At 45.3% G+C, this 19,132-nt stretch overlaps 1 protein-coding gene across 2 annotated transcripts; it reads right to left on the bottom strand.

Annotated features, from left to right (window-relative positions):
• Positions 1-430: 430 nt before the first annotated feature.
• On the bottom strand, positions 431-18,712 carry LOC101950984 (CMRF35-like molecule 5). Of its 2 annotated transcripts, none has more exons than XM_065563470.1 (7): positions 18,455-18,712; positions 13,994-14,332; positions 10,240-10,315; positions 8,529-8,638; positions 4,648-4,700; positions 2,870-3,010; positions 431-2,525 (listed from the first exon to the last, which is right to left on the bottom strand). In XM_065563470.1, exons 1-7 carry the CDS (start codon positions 18,492-18,494, stop codon positions 2,376-2,378), a joined length of 909 nt encoding a protein of 302 aa, XP_065419542.1. In that variant the 5' UTR covers positions 18,495-18,712; the 3' UTR covers positions 431-2,375. The 2 variants fall into 2 exon arrangements, with proteins under 2 accessions (XP_065419542.1, XP_065419541.1); XM_065563469.1 differs by having other exon boundaries at positions 8,502-8,638; positions 18,455-18,711.
• Between the last annotated feature and the right edge of the window lie 420 nt (positions 18,713-19,132).

Genomic DNA, 19,132 nt, shown 5'->3' with positions numbered 1-19,132 from the left:
CTAAACCTTCACCTTGCAGCTTAGCGAGAGCAGTACTGTGCTGTCTTCTCCTCCAAGCAGCTTCTGAGGATCTCACTGCTCTTCACAAACCTGATGGAATTTAGCCTACCACCACCCCTGTGAGATAGGGAAGTGTTCTCTCTATTTTTCATGGTGGGAAATGAAGCCCAGAAAGGTCACTTTTGGCTGTCTCGGTCACCTTGGGCATTGCACCCAGATCTCTTGACTCCCCGTGCTGGGCTTTACCCCCATGAGCATCCTTCGCTGCACTCCCATGGCCTGAAGCAATGTCTAGATCGCCAGTGCAACACCAGGATGACACTGATGCCTAGTGATTTCAAATTAGCTTCAGATGGACCCCGCTCCAGGCATTTCCCAAAGTCTGGCCATTGACACGTACCCGCAGAAATGATTAGCCATGCCACTCAAGTGTGTTGACAACTGGCTGTGCGGTTCTTGTTTATTTAGAGATTAATAAAGAAAAGACACCTCTGCAAAGGCACTAGACACTTATAAATGTTACCACATAACATCTCCAGCTGCATTTAAAAGTAAACATTCAAACAGGAACAAAACAGTCAGCTCAGCAAACCCAACCTGGCTGTCCAGCTCGCCAACCGCAAACATTCCTTTGCACCCCTTTATCGTTCTGGAACCAGACCCTCAATCCGCTCCACAAACCTTATCCAACAGGTGGCTTTTGCTGCATGACCAGCAAGTCAAAGTGTAGCTCTTGTAACACAGAGGCATAGAAATGTAATGCTGGAAGAGACCTTGAGAAGTCATCAAGCCCAGCCCCCTGCCCCGAGACAGGAGCAAGTAAACCTAGACCATCCCTGACAGGTTTTTGTCCAACCTGTTCTTAAAAACCTCCAAGGCTGGGGATTCCACAGCCTCCCTTGGTAACCTATTCCACTAATTAACTATCTGTATAGTTTCCTACTATCTAAGGGTATGTCTTCACAACCAGCCAGATTGGCGGGCAGCGATCGATCCAGCGGGGATTAATTTATCATGTCTAATCTAGACGTGATAAATCGATCCCCAAGCACTCTCCCATCGACTCCTGTACTCCAGCTCAGTGAGAGGCACAGGCAGAGTCAACGGGCGAGTGGCAGCAGTCGACTCACCGCAGTGAAGACAGCACGGTAAGTCGATCTACGTATGTCGACTTCAGCTACGTTATTCATGTAGCTGAAGTTGCGTAACTTAGATCGATTCCTCTCCCTCTCTTCTCCCCCCCCCCCCCCAGTGTAGACAGGCCTAACTTAAATCTCCCTTGCTCCAGATTAAGCCCATTTACTTCTTGTCCTGCCTTCAGTGGACACAGCGAACAATGGATTTCCCCCTTTTTATAACAGCTCTTAACATATTTGAAGTTTGGTTCCCCATCTGCTTTTTTTTTTCTCACGACTAACCACACCTAGTGGTTTAACCTTTCCTCATAGGTGAGATTTTTCTAAATCTTATATCATTTTTGTAGCTCTTTGGACTCTTTCTAGCTTGTCCACCTATTTCCTAAAGTGTGGCCCCCAGAACTGGACACAATGTCCAGCTCGGGGCTAGCCAGTGCCAAGTAGAGTGGGACCATTATCTCTCGTGTCTTTCATACAACACTCCTGTTCCTACACTCCAGAATGATATTGGTCTTGTGTCCAAATTCTTTAGATGTGTCCCACAGGGTATTTAGGATCAAAGACGAAGACGTCCAAAAAGAACGTCTGGGAATGGGCTCTCAATCTTTTCACTTAACCTATATAAAATGGGGGAATCCATGTGCCCTTCTTGTTCTAAGCCACTGTGCTAACATGGGATTGGGGGTAAAAAGATTCCAGCACAATTAATTCCACGCTGACTGGGGGAATGGAGGACAAAGCTGTTTCCTTCTGCCTCATCTTCCCATTGTTATTTCCACACCCTCATCTCCCCAAGCTTCTGTTCCTCAGCCTCCCTGAGGCCCTATTCACCACATCACCTCCAGCCAAAGAGTTGTCTCATCATCCTGAGGTTCTGACCCCAGAACCAAGCTCCTTTGCACCAAGTGAGTTTTATGAGCAATTATGTGGTGCTGGAGCACAGAGATGCCACAACGAGCACCAGAGGAATACCTCCAGCCCTTGAGGAACCGGAACCACCAAGACTTTGTGCTGTTTCAAGCTGATGTCCAGGAAAGGAGAAGCACTTTGTAGTAGCTGTTGGCCCCCAGTACATTTCTGAAGACAAAATTGTGCTGGAAGTGGGACCTCCCCACCACATCTTGCTGCTGGCAGATTGCTCAGGAGAAGCAGGGCAGAGGGAATGCCAGTCTGGAAGCTTTCATGGGACAGTAGGGAAATAAGGACGAACTGCTAAATATCCCGTGAGTAGGAATGGCTTCAGCCTGCAGCTTTTCTCCCACACTTTGCTTGATGACAGATCATGGGGGAATGGGGTGTGATTGCGCACATAGTGATGTAGGTGTCCTGCTGATCTGTGGCTGGGCAGTCCTGTGGGCCAGAAGAAACTGCTTTTCTCTGTCCTGAAACCTGAAAGAAGGACACCATGAATCAGAGAGAAGAAACAACAAGAAGAGGAGATGGAGTAACTTGGAGCAGGTCCAGGCAGGAGACGAGAACCTTGCAAACCACAGCTGATTCCTCCAAGCGACCCTTGGCTTTAATTAGGTTGTGCCTTGCTGAAGGGTTCTCGAGTTGCTGCTACTGAACAGGGCTGGTTATTGGTGAGGAAGAGGAAGAAGGAAGGTTTTGCCCCTGAACTGGAGCAGATTCCCTTTTGGAACAGTGTCCTCCAGGCCTGGAAGTGAGGGAGTCTCAGAACGGGGGAGTCCACCCTACAGCAGCAGTGTGCTGGCACTGGGTTTTCTTCCTACCTGACTCATCTGCGGGATCATCCTTTCATAGACGGACGCTGGATCGGCTGAGCTGGGCAGGTGCTGCACATTCATATAGATTGTCATCTGGCCAGTGGCAGCAGGATCTGATGCACTGAAGGGAAGGTTGTGCCCAGGAATCTGAAACAGACATGGGAGGTGCTCAGAGCAAACAGGAAACTCTAAGGGACCCCTCGTACTAAAATGCCACACTGAGGAGCTAGAGGGGTGGAGTTGGCAGGAAGTGACTCCTTCCCTGTACTGCCCTAAGCTGCAGCCATGTTAAAAATGGCGCCCTTTCTGTCTGAGTCTAAATAATGACCCCTCCCCCTTCAGACCGGTTAATCAGCAGGGCTGGGAATTTCCTGCTAAAAGCACAAGTCTCTCTGAGGTGAGTGTGACCCAAGGAACTCTGGTGTCAACTTCCAGTGGGCACTGGGGGTGCAGAGGGTTTACAAGGATCCCCTGGGTCAGATATATGCAAGATAGTTCAGTGACGGATGGCATGTGCCGTCTTTGCCGAGCACCAGTTGCCCATTGGTCCTCAATCATTGCAAAATGTGCGTGTGGATAATATTTAAGGAGTTATGTATCTATACAGAAATTATGTTCTTAAGGTCTTGGAATTAAGGCAGGTCACCAGCAGATGACACACCTCGGAGATGTTTCTTGCAGGCAGGAGGTAATAGACACCTATCTCCCTGTCTGTCCATTTGGATACTGTATGCTGCACACTGTGTGCCTATTTACACCCAGAGTTGGGGAGGACTGAGAAACTGAAGTCTACAAGCAAGGAAATCCACAGGAACAAACAAACAGCCGGGGGAGAGGAGTGTCCTGTTTATGAATAAAGACAAAAGATTGTCTCTTGGAGTACAAAATGACATGTTGGATCCTTCACCTGGGAGGCAAACTGACAGCGCGCTTGTCTCATGAAAGGGGAACACCCCCAACCTGGGTGTCAGGTGCTGTACAGATTTAGGGTGAGCAACACTCTGCACGACATGAGAGTAGCTTGTTCATTAAGTCTAGGCTCTAGAATGTCTTAGGATTTTGTTTTATATGTAACCGTTTATTCCAATACCTCCGTTTGCTGTTCCTTGAATTTCTCTGCTTTGTTAACTAACCGTCTCTAAGCACTGTTTGTTCAATGGAGCGGTGACCTGAGGTGGAACTGGCCAGCTGGGGTGGCATGTTCTTTGGAAGTGGGAAATTTGTGAGCGTGAGTCTCCAGTGAATTAGGGGCTGGACACTCCAGGGAGATGCTTGGAGGGTTCAAGGTTTGGGGTGTACCTACTGCTAACCTGTAGCGGAATAACGAGGCCTGTGGGTCCTAGAGGGGAGGGCTTGTGTTGTCTGTGGCTGGTGGATTGAGGAGCTGACCCATGACAGGCACAGACAGGGCTTTCTCATGCTAAGGGCAGGGGGTAGCGAAGTGCCCCCACAATCCTGGGTACTACCGGGAAGTGTCACACTGAGCTACAATAGTAACTCCCTTAGCTGGTAGTGGTAGCACATGGTTAACTTACGTGAACCAGCCACTAGAGGGAGACAGACACCTTCTGTGCTAGTGTAGATTGACTCTAGCCTATGACATTATACCTTTCCTAGGACGGATTTTAGTAGCACTAAGTGAATGATGATGGTGTATCACCTTTTCAGGGGGTCAGTAATGTGTGAAATACTCTAAACTCAGAGAGCTGCTGACAAGCCACTATTCTATCCTGTGTACGTTATTGTACTGTGCTCATCACCACCTACCCGAGAGCCTATCTTACCGTGGTATAGAGAGAGACGTTCTTCTCCTTTTGTCCTGCTGTGTCCTCAAGGGCTGAAAGAATCAGAAACAGGAAATGTATCAAGCTGATGTAAAGCTATTTTTATTTATGGCTAGGCCTTTCTAGGGCATTTGTCGCGGTAGTATCCTGCACCCTAGATGCAATGTCACGGAAGCGAAGCCATCCTAGGACTGCGTGTGTATGTAACTCACTGGGGGACCATGCGGTGTCATGTGGACCCAGCTTTGAAGATCTAAATGAATCAGGTCAGCTTTTGAGGACAAACACAGACCCAGCACTCTGCATCAGCTCTGCAAGTGGTGCACAGACCCATAGTGCTTTGCAGCGCCCAGGGAGAGTGGTAGCTTCGGTTCCTTGGTGGGCTACACTCCTGCTCCCCTGGCTCAGGAAGCTTCTCATCACCAGCACCATGAGGTTAGGGCTCTGTGGATGTGTCTGGCAAGGAGAGACACCCCAGTGTCTTTTTAGAGATCTCCAAGTCTCTGGGGACTGTTTCCCTTTAAGGATTAGCAGTTTGGCCCAGAGTCTTGAAGTTATTTAGGCTCCTAATTTGTTAGAAACGTAAATCCCTTTGAGGATCCGGACCTTTCTGCTTTGAGAATTCCTCTTTCATGCAGCGTGCAAATGAGAGAGAGACAGAGAGCTACAGATGGGGGGTGAATGGTCAGTAACATTTCTCTGCCTCTAACTGGCTGCTGCAGCGTTCCTGCTGATCTTGTCCCAGAATTAGGAAAAAAGAGAACCCTGTAGCTGTATCCCCACATAGGGGGCTAACAGTGCAGTGGTTGCAACTCAGTGGAAGCTGAGAGGGAAGATTAGCATTGTCCAATAAAATGTGGTCTTCTAGGCTTCATTTACATGCAAAAATTGCTCCAGTTTAAATTAAATCAGTTCAAAACTCAATTTAGATAAACCAGGGCAGAACTCTGGGTAGACTCGTATTTCAGTATGAGAACGACTTGCTTCAGTTTAGCTTAAGTGAATACAAAACTGGCTTAAACTAAATCCATATAAGCCACTCTTAAACTGAAATAAACAAATCATTGTGGAAAATGTGGAAATGGCACAGGTGCTTAATGACTTCTTTGTTTCGGTTTTCACCAAGAAGGTCAGTGCTGATTGGACGTCTACCAGTGAATGCCAATGAAAATGAGGCATGATCAGAAGAGACTAAAATGGGGAAAGAACAAGTTAAAAATTACTCGACAAATTAGATGACTTCAAGTCACCAGGGCATGATGAAATGCATCCGAGAAAACTCAAGGAGCTGACTGAGGAGACATCTGAGTCATTAGCGATTATCTTTGAAAAGTCATGGAAGACAGGAGAGATTCCAGAAGACTGGAAAAGGGCAAATATCGTGCCAATCTATAAAAAGGGAAATAAGGACAATCCAGAGAATTACAGACAGTCAGCTTAACTTCTGTACCTGGAAAGATAATGGAGCAAATAATTAAGCAATCAATTTGCAAACATCTAGAAGATAATGAGGTGATAAGTAACAGTCAGCATGGATTTGTCAAAAACAAATCATGTCAAACCAACCAGATAGCTTTCTTTGACAGGGAAACAAGCCTTGTGTATGGGGGGAAGTGGTAGATGTGGTATATCTTGACTGTAGTAAAGCTTTTGATACTGTCTTGCATGATCTTCTCATAAACAAACTAGGGAAATACAACCTAGATGGAGCTACTATAAGGTGGGTGCAAAAGTGGCTGGAAAACTGTTCCCAGAGAGTAGTTATCAGTGGTTCACAGTCAAGCTGGAAGGACATAACGAGTGGGGTCCCACAAGGATCAGTTCTGGGTCTGGTTCTGTTCAATATCTTCATCAATGATTTAGATAATGGCATAGAGCGCACACTTATAAAGTTTGCGGATGATACCAAGCTGGGAGGGGCTGCAAGTGCTTTGGAGGATAGGATTAAAATACAAAATGATCTGGACAAACTGGAGAAATGGTCTGAAGTAAATAGGATGAAATTCAATAAGGACAAATTCAAAGTACTCCACTTAGGAAGGAAGAATCAGTTGCACACATACAAAATGAGAAATGACTGTCTAGGAAGGCGTACTGCGGAAAGGGATCTGAGGGTCATAGTGGACCAGAAGCGAAATATGAGTCAACAGTGTAACGCTGTTGCAAAAAAAGCAAACATCATTCTGGGATGTATTAGCAGGAGTGTTGTAAGCAAGACACGAAAAGTCATTCTTTTGCTCTACTCCGTGCTGATTAGGCCTCGACTGGAATATTGTGTCCAGTTCTTGATTCCACATTTCAGAAAGGATGACCATGTGGACAAATTGGAGAAAGTCCAGAGAAGAGCGACAAAAATGATTAGAGGTCTAGAAAACATGACCTATGAGGGAAGATTGAAAAAATTGGGTTTGTTTTGTCTGGAAAAGAGAAGACTGAGAGTGGACATGATAACAGTTTTCAAGTATGTAAAAAGTTCTTAAAAGGAGGAGGTAGGTAAATTGCTCTCCTTAACCTCTGAGGATAGGTCAAGAAGCAATGGGCTTAAATTGCAGCAAGGGCAGTTTAGGTTGGACATTAGGAAAAACTTTCTAACTGTCAGAGTGGTTAAGAACTGGAATAAATTGATTAGGGAGGTTGTGGAGTCTCCATCATTGGAGATTTTTAAGAGCAGGTTAGACAAACCCCTGTTGTGGGGGAGGGATAGCTCAGTGGTTTGAGCATTGGCCTGGTTAAAGCCACGGTTGTGAGTTCAATCCCTGAAGGGGCCACTTAGGGATCTGGGGCAAAATCAGTATTTAGTCCTGCTAGTGAAGGCAGCGGGCTGGACTCAATGACCTTTTGGGGTTCCTTCCAGCTCTATGAGGTAGGTATATCTCCATATAAAAAGGGATGGTCTAGATAATACTTAGTCCTTCCATGAGTACAGGGGACTGGATTGATGATCTCTCAAGGTCCCTTCCAGTTCTATGATTGTGTTATTTGTACTATCATAGGGTCTAGAAGCACCAGTCATGGATGAGGAACCCTGCTGTGCTAGGTGCTGTACAAACACAGAACAAGGAGACCCAAAGTACAATCTAAGTAGAAGACAAGGGACAACAGATGGGTTCCGATAGACAGGAGAGGACCAGGAGACTCTGTGACAATAGTTGCCAGCATGATAGGCCACGGTCTCCACACACCAGCAGCCTTAAAAATAAATAATAAAATAAATGTCTACAGAGACTTTGCTCCAGTTTAGCTAAATCATTTCTTGACCCAATTTAAGTTAAGCTGGTGCAGCTTTGGTTGGGTACTTTTTGCTGAGGCAGCGATTGCACGCCCTCTGGCTGAGGGGATGGAGGAAAAGACTTTGTCAGCTATTTCCCTGTTATTAGTACCCATCGGAACCTGGCAAGCCCAGCTGCAGCTGATTGAAAGTCACAGGATTCCCAGAACCTGAGGCAGAGTGGGGCTTGTGGGGTAGATAGCTTTGCAGGAAAAGCTGGGAATCACTACAGGCTGGAGGAGCAGGTAATCAAGGGGAATTTATTTCTCTGTTTCTTTTGCTGAGTGTTAATGAATCTTATTTAAACAACTTATTTCTACTTGGTCAAAAACAACTGGCTTGTTTGCTTTTAACTAGTCAGCTGCTATATCTAGCCTGAGCCAAGTACCTGCTCCATCACTGGGGCTGGGCATGCTGTGGGGTTCTACCAGTTTGCATGGCCATGTGACCTGCTGCATGGAGTAACTGACTAAGTACATGGGGTGAATTTAGAGAGTGTCTGTCTTTTTAGACAGGGACAGTAGGGTCCTTAGGAAGGAAGCAAAATAATTGGGCTGCACCATCCGGAGAATGAAGTGACACTTACTAGCAAAATTGATCAGAGAATTTTCACCTTTGCTCCTCCTCTGTGATGCTCTTCTAAACTTTACAGCAATGAACAAAATCAAAAGGAGAACCAGCAGGACGGATGGGATCAGGATGTAGAGGACGAGGTTTGGTATACTAGGCGAAGGAGAAGAGAATGTTTGTTTCTACTCTTAATGGTTACGGTTTGTTATATAAAGATTAGACTTAGCTCTTGCTCCCCTCTCAAGTTGTTGGAAAGGGTGGGGAAGTATTAGCCAACCCCTATCTGTTTTTTACAACTGGGAAACTGAGGCACAAGTAGGGTGACTTGCGTCAAAGAAGCACATGGAGTCCGTTGCAGAGCTGAGGCTAACACCTTGCTACGCTGGATTTCAGCATCAAACTGAATAAACAGAAACCATTCTGCAAAGGAAAATTTGGCAATCTAAAGCAGTCCTAGCTTTCCTCTCTGCACAGCTGGGTTTAAATGTGTACTAGGGCCTAGGTCTTTAAAGACATTTAGATGTCTAACTCCCCCTGACCTCAATGAGTGTTAAGCACCTAAATACATCTCAGGATCTAGGCCCAGGTGACTGGAGACATGAGGTAGCTGACCTCAGCATAGCACCTAACAGAGGTCTGATGTCAACAAAAACCTACAGAGTGCAACAGCAGTGGGTGCGATTGTAGTGACCCTAACAGGGCCACTGTGGTTGGCATTTTAAAAGCAAACTCTTTTTATTGATTAAATTGACTTAATTAAATGATCAGGTTAAAACTGTCAGATTATTTTCAGTTGAGCAAGGGTAAAATCTCTGTTCTGTTTAGGGATGGCAGTGTTACCTAGTGGTGAGAGCCCTGGCCCCAGCATCAGGAGACCTGGGTTCTATTCCTGGCTCTGCCACTGGCCTGCAGGGTGACCCTGAGCAAGTCATGTCACCTCTTGTGCCTCAGTTTCCCCATCTATAAAATGGTGTTAATGATATTGACCTCCTTTGTAAAGTGGTTCAAGATCTGTGGAGGAAAAGTGCTAGATGTTATTATTTGATTAGAGACTTGCACTGCATCTTTTGCCATGAATTTTTGGCTTTTCTGATTAAAAAATTAAAGACAATCATACAGAATTTAATGTCACAATCCCCTTCCAGAGCTGGGGTTTGTAAACTGCTTCTGCCACAGTGTGAAGGAATCAGTGGACAACAACTTTAAGATGAAAATATCAATATCATGTGATTGACATGTGCAGTATATCTCCCTGCCTGACTGGAAAGCCCAATAGAATAGCAAGAGTCCTGCAGATCAGATGTGAAGGGAAATGCAGTGCTAGCACTTTAAAATTGGACCACGTCAGGCTGGAAGAGTGGTGAGTGTGTGTGTGGGGGTGTTTTTTGCTTTCTTTTTGTTTGCAAGTGTTGGTTTAATACAGTATAATGCAATGGAATTCACCTTCCAGGGCAGAAAATAGTTTGCAGGACAGGAAGGACTGTATAACAGCAGGACTGTCTGGCTCTGACTTAGATGATAAATGCCCCATCTCAACTTGTAAACTCAGCTACAAATCCTTTTCTTCAATGCCTCTGGTGTGCAGAGACCTGAGAGTTCTGGAATACTCCGTGCTGGGTGAGTTTGACTTAAAGCCTTGGCCTCTGTAGGGATTGTAGCCCTGACTTCGGAGCACAGTGTAGAAACTCCAAAACTGCTCTAGAGTTGGTGAAAGGAGACCTCACAGTGCCTCTAGCATGAGTTTGGGCACTCACCCGGCAGGAACAGTCCATGGGGAGGTGGCAACCGTCAGGTCCTTTTCTGGTGTCCTCAGTGGTGAGGTAGGAACAGCTGCAAATGAAAGCAGACAGAGCTGTATTACCGAGCCCTTGTTTATTGATTTCCTGTTGGAGCCAGCACCTGCCTTCCTGGTGGCTGGGCTATTAAAGCTCCATGACATGAGTACTAGCTAAGCCACTGCAAGCGGAGAAAGGTGGTGTGGTGGTGTTTTAGTGAGATAATGGAGAGAGAGGTTTCAGAGTAGCAGCCGTGTTAGTCTGTATCCGCAAAAAGAACAGGAGTACTTGTGGCACCTTAGAGACTAACAAATTTATTAGAGCATAAGCTTTCGTGAACTACAGCCCACTTCTTCGGATGCATATAGAGTGGAATAAATATTGAGGAAATATATATATATATACACACACATACAGAGAGCATGAAGAGGTGGTAGTTGTCTTACCAACTCTGAGAGGCCAATTAAGTAAGAGAAAAAACTTTTGAAGTGATAATCAAGATAGCCCAGTACAGACAGTTTGATAAGAAATGTGAGAATACTTACAAGGGGAGTATTTTCACACCTCTTGTCCATCTTGATTATCACTACAAAAGTTTTTTCTCTTACTTAATTAGCCTCTTAGAGTTGGTAGGACAACTCCCACCTTTTCATGCTGTCTGTTTGTGTGTATATATCTCCTCACTATATGTTCCATTCTATTCATCCGATGAAGTAGGCTGTAGCCCACGAAAACTTATGCTGAAATAAATTTGCTAGTCTCTAAGGTGCCACAAGTACTCCTGTTCTTTTTGCAGATACAGACTAACACAGCTGCTACTCTGAAACCAGTGAGATAATGTAGCTTTGCTGTATGCCAAATAAAGGAACCTGAGGGACAAGACAGTAGTCAGACTGAGTTCTTGGGGAGCTAAGTGGAAGAGGTTTTGGGGGAACTCCAACAATATTGAGGGACTGGGGAGAGTGAGCAAGACTTGGCTTCCTCTGCAAGGATCAATGGTGGCAGCAGAGGTAGGAAATGAGACACAACTATTCTGACATGAGCACATGGTGTTTAAATGCCTCATCCTGCATTATTGGTCAACAAATGAGCAGATAGGCCCTGGTTTCTCCTTCCCTTCCCTCTGTACCTCCATCTCCATCCATATTCTTCCCCACTCCATTGACACATCCATCTAGATAGGAACATGGGAATCATCATACTGAGTCAAATAAACTGTCCATCTAGCCAGGGAGCCTGTGTGACAGTGGCCAATACCAGATGCTTCAGAAAAAGGTGCAAGAAACCCCGTTATGGACAATTTTGAAATAGCATAACCATATGGGCAGCTTCCCCCTAACTCTCGTCACTTCGTGGCTGATTCTATGCTTTGAAGCCCCTGGACATAATTCTGTCCTTATCCAGGGTGACTGGATGACTTAATTATCCATAAGAAGATTGAATCCTCAATATCTTGTGGCAGTGAGTTCCACAGGTTAATTATGTATTATGGAGACTACATTCCCCTCTTATCAGACATAGATTTGTTGCCTTTAAAATGCATTGGCTCTCCCCTTTTTCTCCTGATGATGTTGCTGTATCTTTTTTCCTCTTTGCTGTATCTTGGAGCTCTGGAGTATTTTATTATGGTCCATTTCTCAGTCACTGCTCACGGAATAGGGTTAACAATGGAAAACCAGAGAAGCTTTCATTGAGGGAAAAGATACTATGATGAAAGGAAATTCCTGCAGACAGGCCCTGGCTTCTCCTCCCTTTCCCTCTGCACCTACATCTCAGTCCATGTTCTTCTCCGGTCCATTCTGACACCCACTGGCGGAGATTGCACTGTTTGCTGTAGGGCTGAATGGACGCCTTTATTTATTTTATAACCTACCTAACACAGACCTCAGGAATAGCTCTATCCCTACCTTCTCAGTGGATGACTTTAACAATTCTCAGTGTGAGACTAGCTAATAACAAATAGTGAAGAATTCCTGTAAAATGTGACTTTTGGGACTAACAAGCATCTCTGCTAAAAGTCATGAAACTTTTTTAGGATTGATAACTTTTGTCATAATTATCCAGTAGGTGGCCAAGTATTCATGAATAATGACCCTGTCATTCATAGCTAAGTCTCTTTTTCCCCCCCTTACTTTGCACAAATATTTGCAAATCAGTGGCATTTAAAACTACTCTCTCATCTCACCTCCATCCCACCTCTCTTGATCCTGGGTCTAACTGTTCATCTGATCCCGCAGTCCTCACTCAGGCAGACTCTGCATGAATTTCAATGGGAGTTTTGCCCGAGTAAGAACTGGCAGATGTAATGTGATGCTGCATCTTCCAGCACCAATTCCCTCTCCTGCATGGGGGACGGGGTGGGGAGGAAATCAGATAGTTGCGTGGGAAAACCTAGGAAACAAGTGGGAGTTTCGCAAGGTTGTGAAGGGGGTGACAGAAGATTAGCAGAGTTGGATAGTTCATGTCTGGATAAGACCCCTTCTATTCACCAAATACGTGCCCTCCGTCAAGACAAGACAAGAGCCACTTGTGAACCAGGGAGCCCCTCAATGCCATCTGGCACAAGGGACCCTAGGACATAATTCATGTCAGGCACGACACACTCATTGCCCCAACACACTGTTGCCAGAATCTGTCTCTGAGCGGTGTCATATATGGTATCCTATGCAAACCGGTAACAAGCTGCTCGTTAATATTATTGGGTGCTGGAGGTATGGGCAGTGTATAAAGAACTATAGACATGTGCTGGAAAATATGTTCTTAAAAGGTGGTTTGCAACCCGTGCATAAGCCCAGCCTGTCCCAGACAAAGGAATGTTGTTTGTCTCTCCAATCTGAACTAAGCTAGTTTCTACCACAGATGACAATGGAAAGTACATCTACACATAAGGTAAACAATGCACCATCAAGCTGAACGATGGGCTGTGGGGGCAGGGAGTGGAGGAAGCTTAACAATCATGAGTGTGGATGGAGCCTGCACTCCTGGGAAGCCTTCCTACCACTTGAAACAGAGACTATAGACTTTGAGAAATATAAGCAGAAAGCCATTTTGGCATCCATCACCCATGGGACACAAGAGACCAGAGCTCTGGTAATCGGACAAAGGTGGATCCTTCAGCCAAGAGGGTTGATGTCTCTGGGAACTGACTATAAGTGAGAAACCTGCTTAGACAAAGACTGTGACTTGCTGAATTAAGTTTCAGTCACTAGAAAGCTGTTTTTGTTTTGTTTTACTTGTGTCTTCTGTTCTTCCTTATATCACCTACATATCTGTTCTTTGTTAACAAAGCTACTCTGGTTTTATTACAAATAAGGGCTGTGTATTAAACTGAGAGGTAAAGTCCTCAGCTAAACTAACAGGCCTGCATGTGTACTGTCTCTTTGGAGCCAGCAAACGCAATAACTTTTCTGTGAGTGTCCAGAGAGAGGGCCTGGCAGCCACTGAGGAGCGCGGAGCCCAGCCTGGGGGTCTCAGTAGCGGGGTGATTAGCCGCTGACCAGCGCGGGTGCTGCAGGGATCAGCGGAGGGGCTCGATGGCCGCCCTGGGGGCAGCCTCCGGCCCCTCACAGCCCCGGGCCAGGCCCTGCGCAGAGCGGGCTACGGCGTTTGGCACCTCCCGGGTTACAGCAGATCTGCCGGTCTAGACACCCGCCCCCTTCCCCCGCCCAGTGTCCCCCGGCCCTGCCCCATGCCCGGCAGCCCCGACACTGCCGGGGGCAGTGCAGGGATTTACCAGAGAAGACGGTGATGTTCACAGTGTCGATGAGATGCCCACTGCTCCCTACCCCGCAGTGGTACGTGCCGGCGTCTGCCAGTGTCAGGTTCTCCAGGGTCACAGTGAACGTGCTCAGTGTGTGATTGTCTCGGATGGAGACTCTGCCCCGCTTCACCTCCGCCTCCGACCGCAGGTTCACAAATATGCTATCGTTGGAACAGAACATTCGTTCTGCCCGGCACCAGAACTTCTGATAATCCTCATAGCCGTTCCTGTACCCGCACCGCACAGCCACCGACCCGCCCTGGGGGCCGCTCACTGCCCCGGGGCCCGTCACAGGTGCCACCGCCCAGCAGCCTGCGAGAGACAGAGACAGTGAGACATGGGGCACTCTTCTGGCCACTACCAGGAATAACGTGACCCCACGTGCCCGGGTTTTTGTGTGTGTGTGTGGGCGGGAGCGAGAAATGTTGTTGTGGGTGATGCTTCAGCATTTTGGAGGGTGGACGGGGGGGGTCAGAGTCTGCAGCTTCGAAGTTCACCTGTCCTAAAATCAGACTTTTAAAAACTGTGGAAAGGGACCAAGAGCAATTGCCCCTCCCCCCTGGGGCTGCGTGGGAGCCGGTGAATGGGACAGGGGGGCGGGCATGGGCAGGAGTAGGGGCTGGGCTGCTCTCAGCAGGTTAATAAATAACTATAAAAGGGGCTCAAAATTAGGCTTGATTCTTATTTACACGCAGGCCCCTTTGCACCACTCCAGCAGTGCACAGAGGCTTGGAGTGAATGCAGGTGTCAATTGTATTTTTGAGGAATATATTTGCCAGTAGGAACATTTGCTGTTTCAAAACAGTATTTGGATTTTCTGTGTGGGAAAATTGAACAGTGACATGATGAGTTCAATTTCAAACCTACTTTTCAAAATGAAACTTTCTTTTTTCATTTTCACCTAACATGTCATTTTGTTTTGGCTTTCCATTTCAGGTTCATATTTTGGGGGTTCTCTCCCCCGCCCTCTCATGCTCCACTATGATGCTCCAACATGCACCATGCTGGAATATCTCAGCAATGGAAACCTGACTAGTTTAGCACTTTCTAACATACAGTTTGGGAGGTGTTGGTTCAATGGAGCAAGCTAGCTTGATCTAACATAATATCTATCAATGCTAGTCCAGCCAAGGGGTCAGAAAAGTGCCACCCCTCTACCCTGCAAATATTTACCGATGTGCTTCCTTTTAAGTCCAGGAGAACTCCTTTTGGTTTCATTGGCACTCATGCTTAGAGTAAATCAGTGGGATTAATCATGTTCTTAACATTAAGCAGGTGGAAGTGTTTCTAGGATTAGACCCTACATTTGTATTGTTTGGTTTACTTTTGTTATTTATTTAGTTATTTATTTAATTTTTAAAAGCAGCCTTTGAAAGTTGCTTGAAAGATACTTTGACGGTAAGGGTCATATTAGCAACTAGGTAGACAAAACGCAGCCTAGAAAACAAATTGCATGAAATACTTGATGGTGTCCCTTATATCCAGGTTTCAGTAGGATTTACCTTATCCCATCCTATTTTCCCATGCTCATCACCAGAGCTGGTCAAATAGTTTGTTGTGAATAATATTTGTCACAAATTCTGGCTATCTTTTCATCAAGTAGTTATTAGTGAATAAGGTTTTCCATTATTTAACTGTCTCTGCTGATAATGTTCTGAATAATTCTCCTCTTCAGCCAAAATTATCCTGGCTTTGTCTGAGACCAGAGATGATGTTTTTATGCAAAATCTCATCAGCGATTTTTAGTTTAGCCATTTTGAAAATACATTTCCCCCCCCTTTTAAAAAAGTATTTTGGGGCTATTTGAGGGCTTGTATCTAATTCAGAAAGAGTACATTGAACATTTGAATCTTTCAGGAGGCGTAAACCTAACTGTCTGACTCTCTATAGTCTGAAATCCCTTTCGTTGTAGGGAGACACACAAAAGAACCTCCTAACCCATGAAGAATGGGGACTCGATTCACCATTGTCCTGCCCCTCCTGTAGTCATTTCCACCAGTGCAAAGCGAGTGTAAAATGCTGCCATTCTGAGATTGCCATGTTTAACAGCCACTTTGCATTGATGTAAATGACTACACAAGGTGTGAGATATGGTGAGTCAGGTCTTCCATTCCATGCACGTGTGGTAGGAACTTTTGGAGTAAAAGCTGCAATACTTAACTGTTGCAGTTGGTTAATATCTTCAATATTTCCAACCCTCAAGACTAGTCTACACTGGGAACATACATTGGCGTAGCTACGCCGCTCAGGAGTATAAAAAAACCACACCCTGAGAGAAGTAGCTATGCCAACCTAGCCCCCGTGTAGACAGTTCTAGATGGATGGAAGAATTCTTCTGTCAACCTGGATACCACCTCTTAGGGAGGTTGTTTACCTGCACCAATGGGAGAATCCCTCCCGTAGGCGTAGGTAGTGTTTATAGTGAAGTGCTACAGCGGCTTAACTTTGACACCGTAACAGTTTAAGTGTAGACATACCCAAGTGTAATCAAAAGTCATGAGTCAACATCCCCCCACCGAAATCATGAGATTGGCTTAAAAGTCATGAGATTTTTTGAAAAAAATAAATACACCTCTACTTCGATATAATGCTGTCCTCAGGAGCCAAAAAATCTCGCCGCATTATAGGTGAAACTGCTCTATATCGAACTTGCTTTGATCCACCGGAGTGTGCAGCCCCCCCCCACCCCCCCGGAGCGCTGCTTTACCGCATTATATCCGAATTTGTGTTATATCGAGTCATATTATATCGAGGTAGCAGTGTAAATGTGTGTTTGTTTTTCTTTGCCTTTTGGATTTTGAGTCTTTATGTTGCACTTGGATCATGTTCTCAGGCTTTTACTCCACAACTGTGACAGATAGAAACATTTTTTAAACGAAAGCTGAAACTCTCCCCAAATCACAGGTATCTAGGAGCTGGAGTGTTAAGAAAAAACACCAACTATTGAGAGAATTGCAATAAAACCAGAAGAAATCGTAAAACTGCAATCACCTAATATAGACAGTGTGCAGCGGTACAAACCGTGTCTACATTAGGGGTTTGCTCCCTTGAGCTCACTCCTGGTGGCCCTCACCCTGGAGCTACAGTTTGTTCTTAGCTCCATATTGTGGTGAAGGCCTGTTCCCCAAACCAGAGGCCTTGTCTCATGAGTGACTGATCAATCTTTCCCAGCTCTTATCTCTTTAGGGACGTTTTCTGGCTATAGGCCTTTTCAATAAGTGTGTGTGTGTGTGTGTGTGTGTGTGTGCACTACACAGATAAATGATCAAAAACCAGGATATTTAGCCACTGGTGTTGAATATCCCCAATAACCAGGCAGGGAGAAGCAGTGCATTATTACCTACACACTGATTCGGCCAGTTCCTACTATAATGTGATGCCCCAAAATGCACCAGGTTGGGATGTCACACCTACCGCAGAACTCATCTTGAGTGTGATGTTGTCTCATAGAAAGTCTGAAAAGCTCCAAACTGTACTATTTGGTGCACTTTTGCAAACATTCTTTGAAAGATGCTCAGACTGTACAGTGATGAAAGCAATTTTCTGTAGATAGAAATAATCACACCCTATAGAATTAGTTATAACTATCACATGGGTAGTGTCCCATACGGTCAAGGTTACAACATCACATTTATTATAACTTTCTGTTTTCATATGTTCATTGCTAGAATTCATCTTATAGGAACATTGGAATAACCAGACTGGATGAGACTCAACATCCAGTATTCTGTCTCCAACACTGGCCAGAGCCACGTGCTTTAGAGAAACGTGTAAGAATCCTGCAGTATGCAGATGTGGGACAATCTCTCTCTCCGCCCCCCACCCACCATCTCCCCTCCGGTCTCTTCCTGATCTCTAATAGCTAGACATCGCCTTAAGCCCAGAAGTGTGTGCTTTGATTTCTCATCCAAAATTTTGGTTGATGCTAATTATGATAACTGGTATGATAAATTTGTTAGTCTCTAAGGTGCCACAAGTACTCCTGCTCTTTTTCTGATAACTGGATATTCTCAATATCCATGTAAATCTCCAATCCCTTTTAGAATCTGCCTACGTTCTTAGCCTCAGTATTTGTTGCAAATAATATTGGTTCCAAATGCTGGCAATGTTTTCATCAAATAATTGTAATGAATATTGTTTTCTGTTCTTTGACCAGCTGTGCTGAGAACATTCGGAAAAATTCTCCTTTTCAGCTAAAATTTTCCTTGCTTTGTCTTCATAGAAAACTGTCTCCGCAGACACGGACACAGATTCTGTGCTGAAATCTTTACTGTCCTGCCCACTTTGTAAGCTCCATCTCCCCTGTGAGTTAGAACCACAGCAAGAGCAGAGTTGAGACTTTCATGCTCTGATGGTGAAGCCGGCAAACCCTGTGCAAACCCAATACTTGCATTGTATTTCTAGTGATCCACAAAAAGACCATGTCATTCTCACCTGGGAAAAGAATCCAAAGCAAAACAGAGAAAATCCTCATGGTCCTGGTTCCCTCGGCAGGTGAATCTCTCCTCTGGTAGATCTGGGTTCTCCTGGAGATCGCAGGGACCCTCTTCCTTTTGTGAGAGTTGAAAATGAAACCCCAAGCCTCACTGACCAGTTCTATGGTGTCAAGTTTCTAGATGTGTCAGCTGCCCCACTTCCCTTTGAAAAGGCTGCTGTTTGACTGCAGAAAGAAGTTGCACAACCTGCATTCTCCGGTGACTGATGTTTTCTTCTTTTTTTAAAAAGGAGAAGCATGATTAAAGGAAATGTCATATCATAGGGAGAAATGGAGTTCCCATAATTTGAAGGTTTCTGAAAGGTTTTTCTGCGTGCCATGCTAAGACTTTGTCTCCGCTGCAGTTTAGCGGCGGACATAGCTACAGATATTAGAGCTGAACTGGTGCAAACCCAGGACTGCCAACTTCAAGCATTCAAAAATCACATGATTTTTTAAAAAATAACACCTTTTGGGATCTTTGTATTTGTCTTCTGGCTTAGGACCTTTATGGGGCACTTCTGTGATGGTTTCAAACTTTTCTCCACAGCCATAAGGACTAGAAACATACTTTTCTTTGAAAGCAAAGCTGAGATTCTCTGGTAATCACGTGGCTCCAGGAGCTGGTGCTTAAAGAC

The sequence above is a fragment of the Chrysemys picta genome, chromosome 12, assembly GCF_011386835.1.
Source record: "Chrysemys picta bellii isolate R12L10 chromosome 12, ASM1138683v2, whole genome shotgun sequence".
Taxonomy (NCBI): Eukaryota; Metazoa; Chordata; order Testudines; family Emydidae; genus Chrysemys; species Chrysemys picta.
The sequence above is the reverse complement of the archived record's forward strand: the minus strand, read 5'-3'. Positions and strand labels throughout refer to the sequence as shown.

Bases quoted from the DNA above. Each gene is read 5' to 3' on its own strand.
- LOC101950984 (XM_065563469.1), bottom strand. From the start codon at position 18,494: ATGAGGATTTTCTCTGTTTTGCTTTGGATTCTTTTCCCAG. The intron at 8,639-10,239 runs GTGAGTGCCCAA...TCCTTCGCCTAG, and splicing joins CCATGGACTGTTCCTGCCGG to TATACCAAACCTCGTCCTCT. The intron at 2,526-2,869 runs GTAGGAAGAAAA...TCCTTCTTTCAG, and splicing joins TGATCCCGCAGATGAGTCAG to GTTTCAGGACAGAGAAAAGC.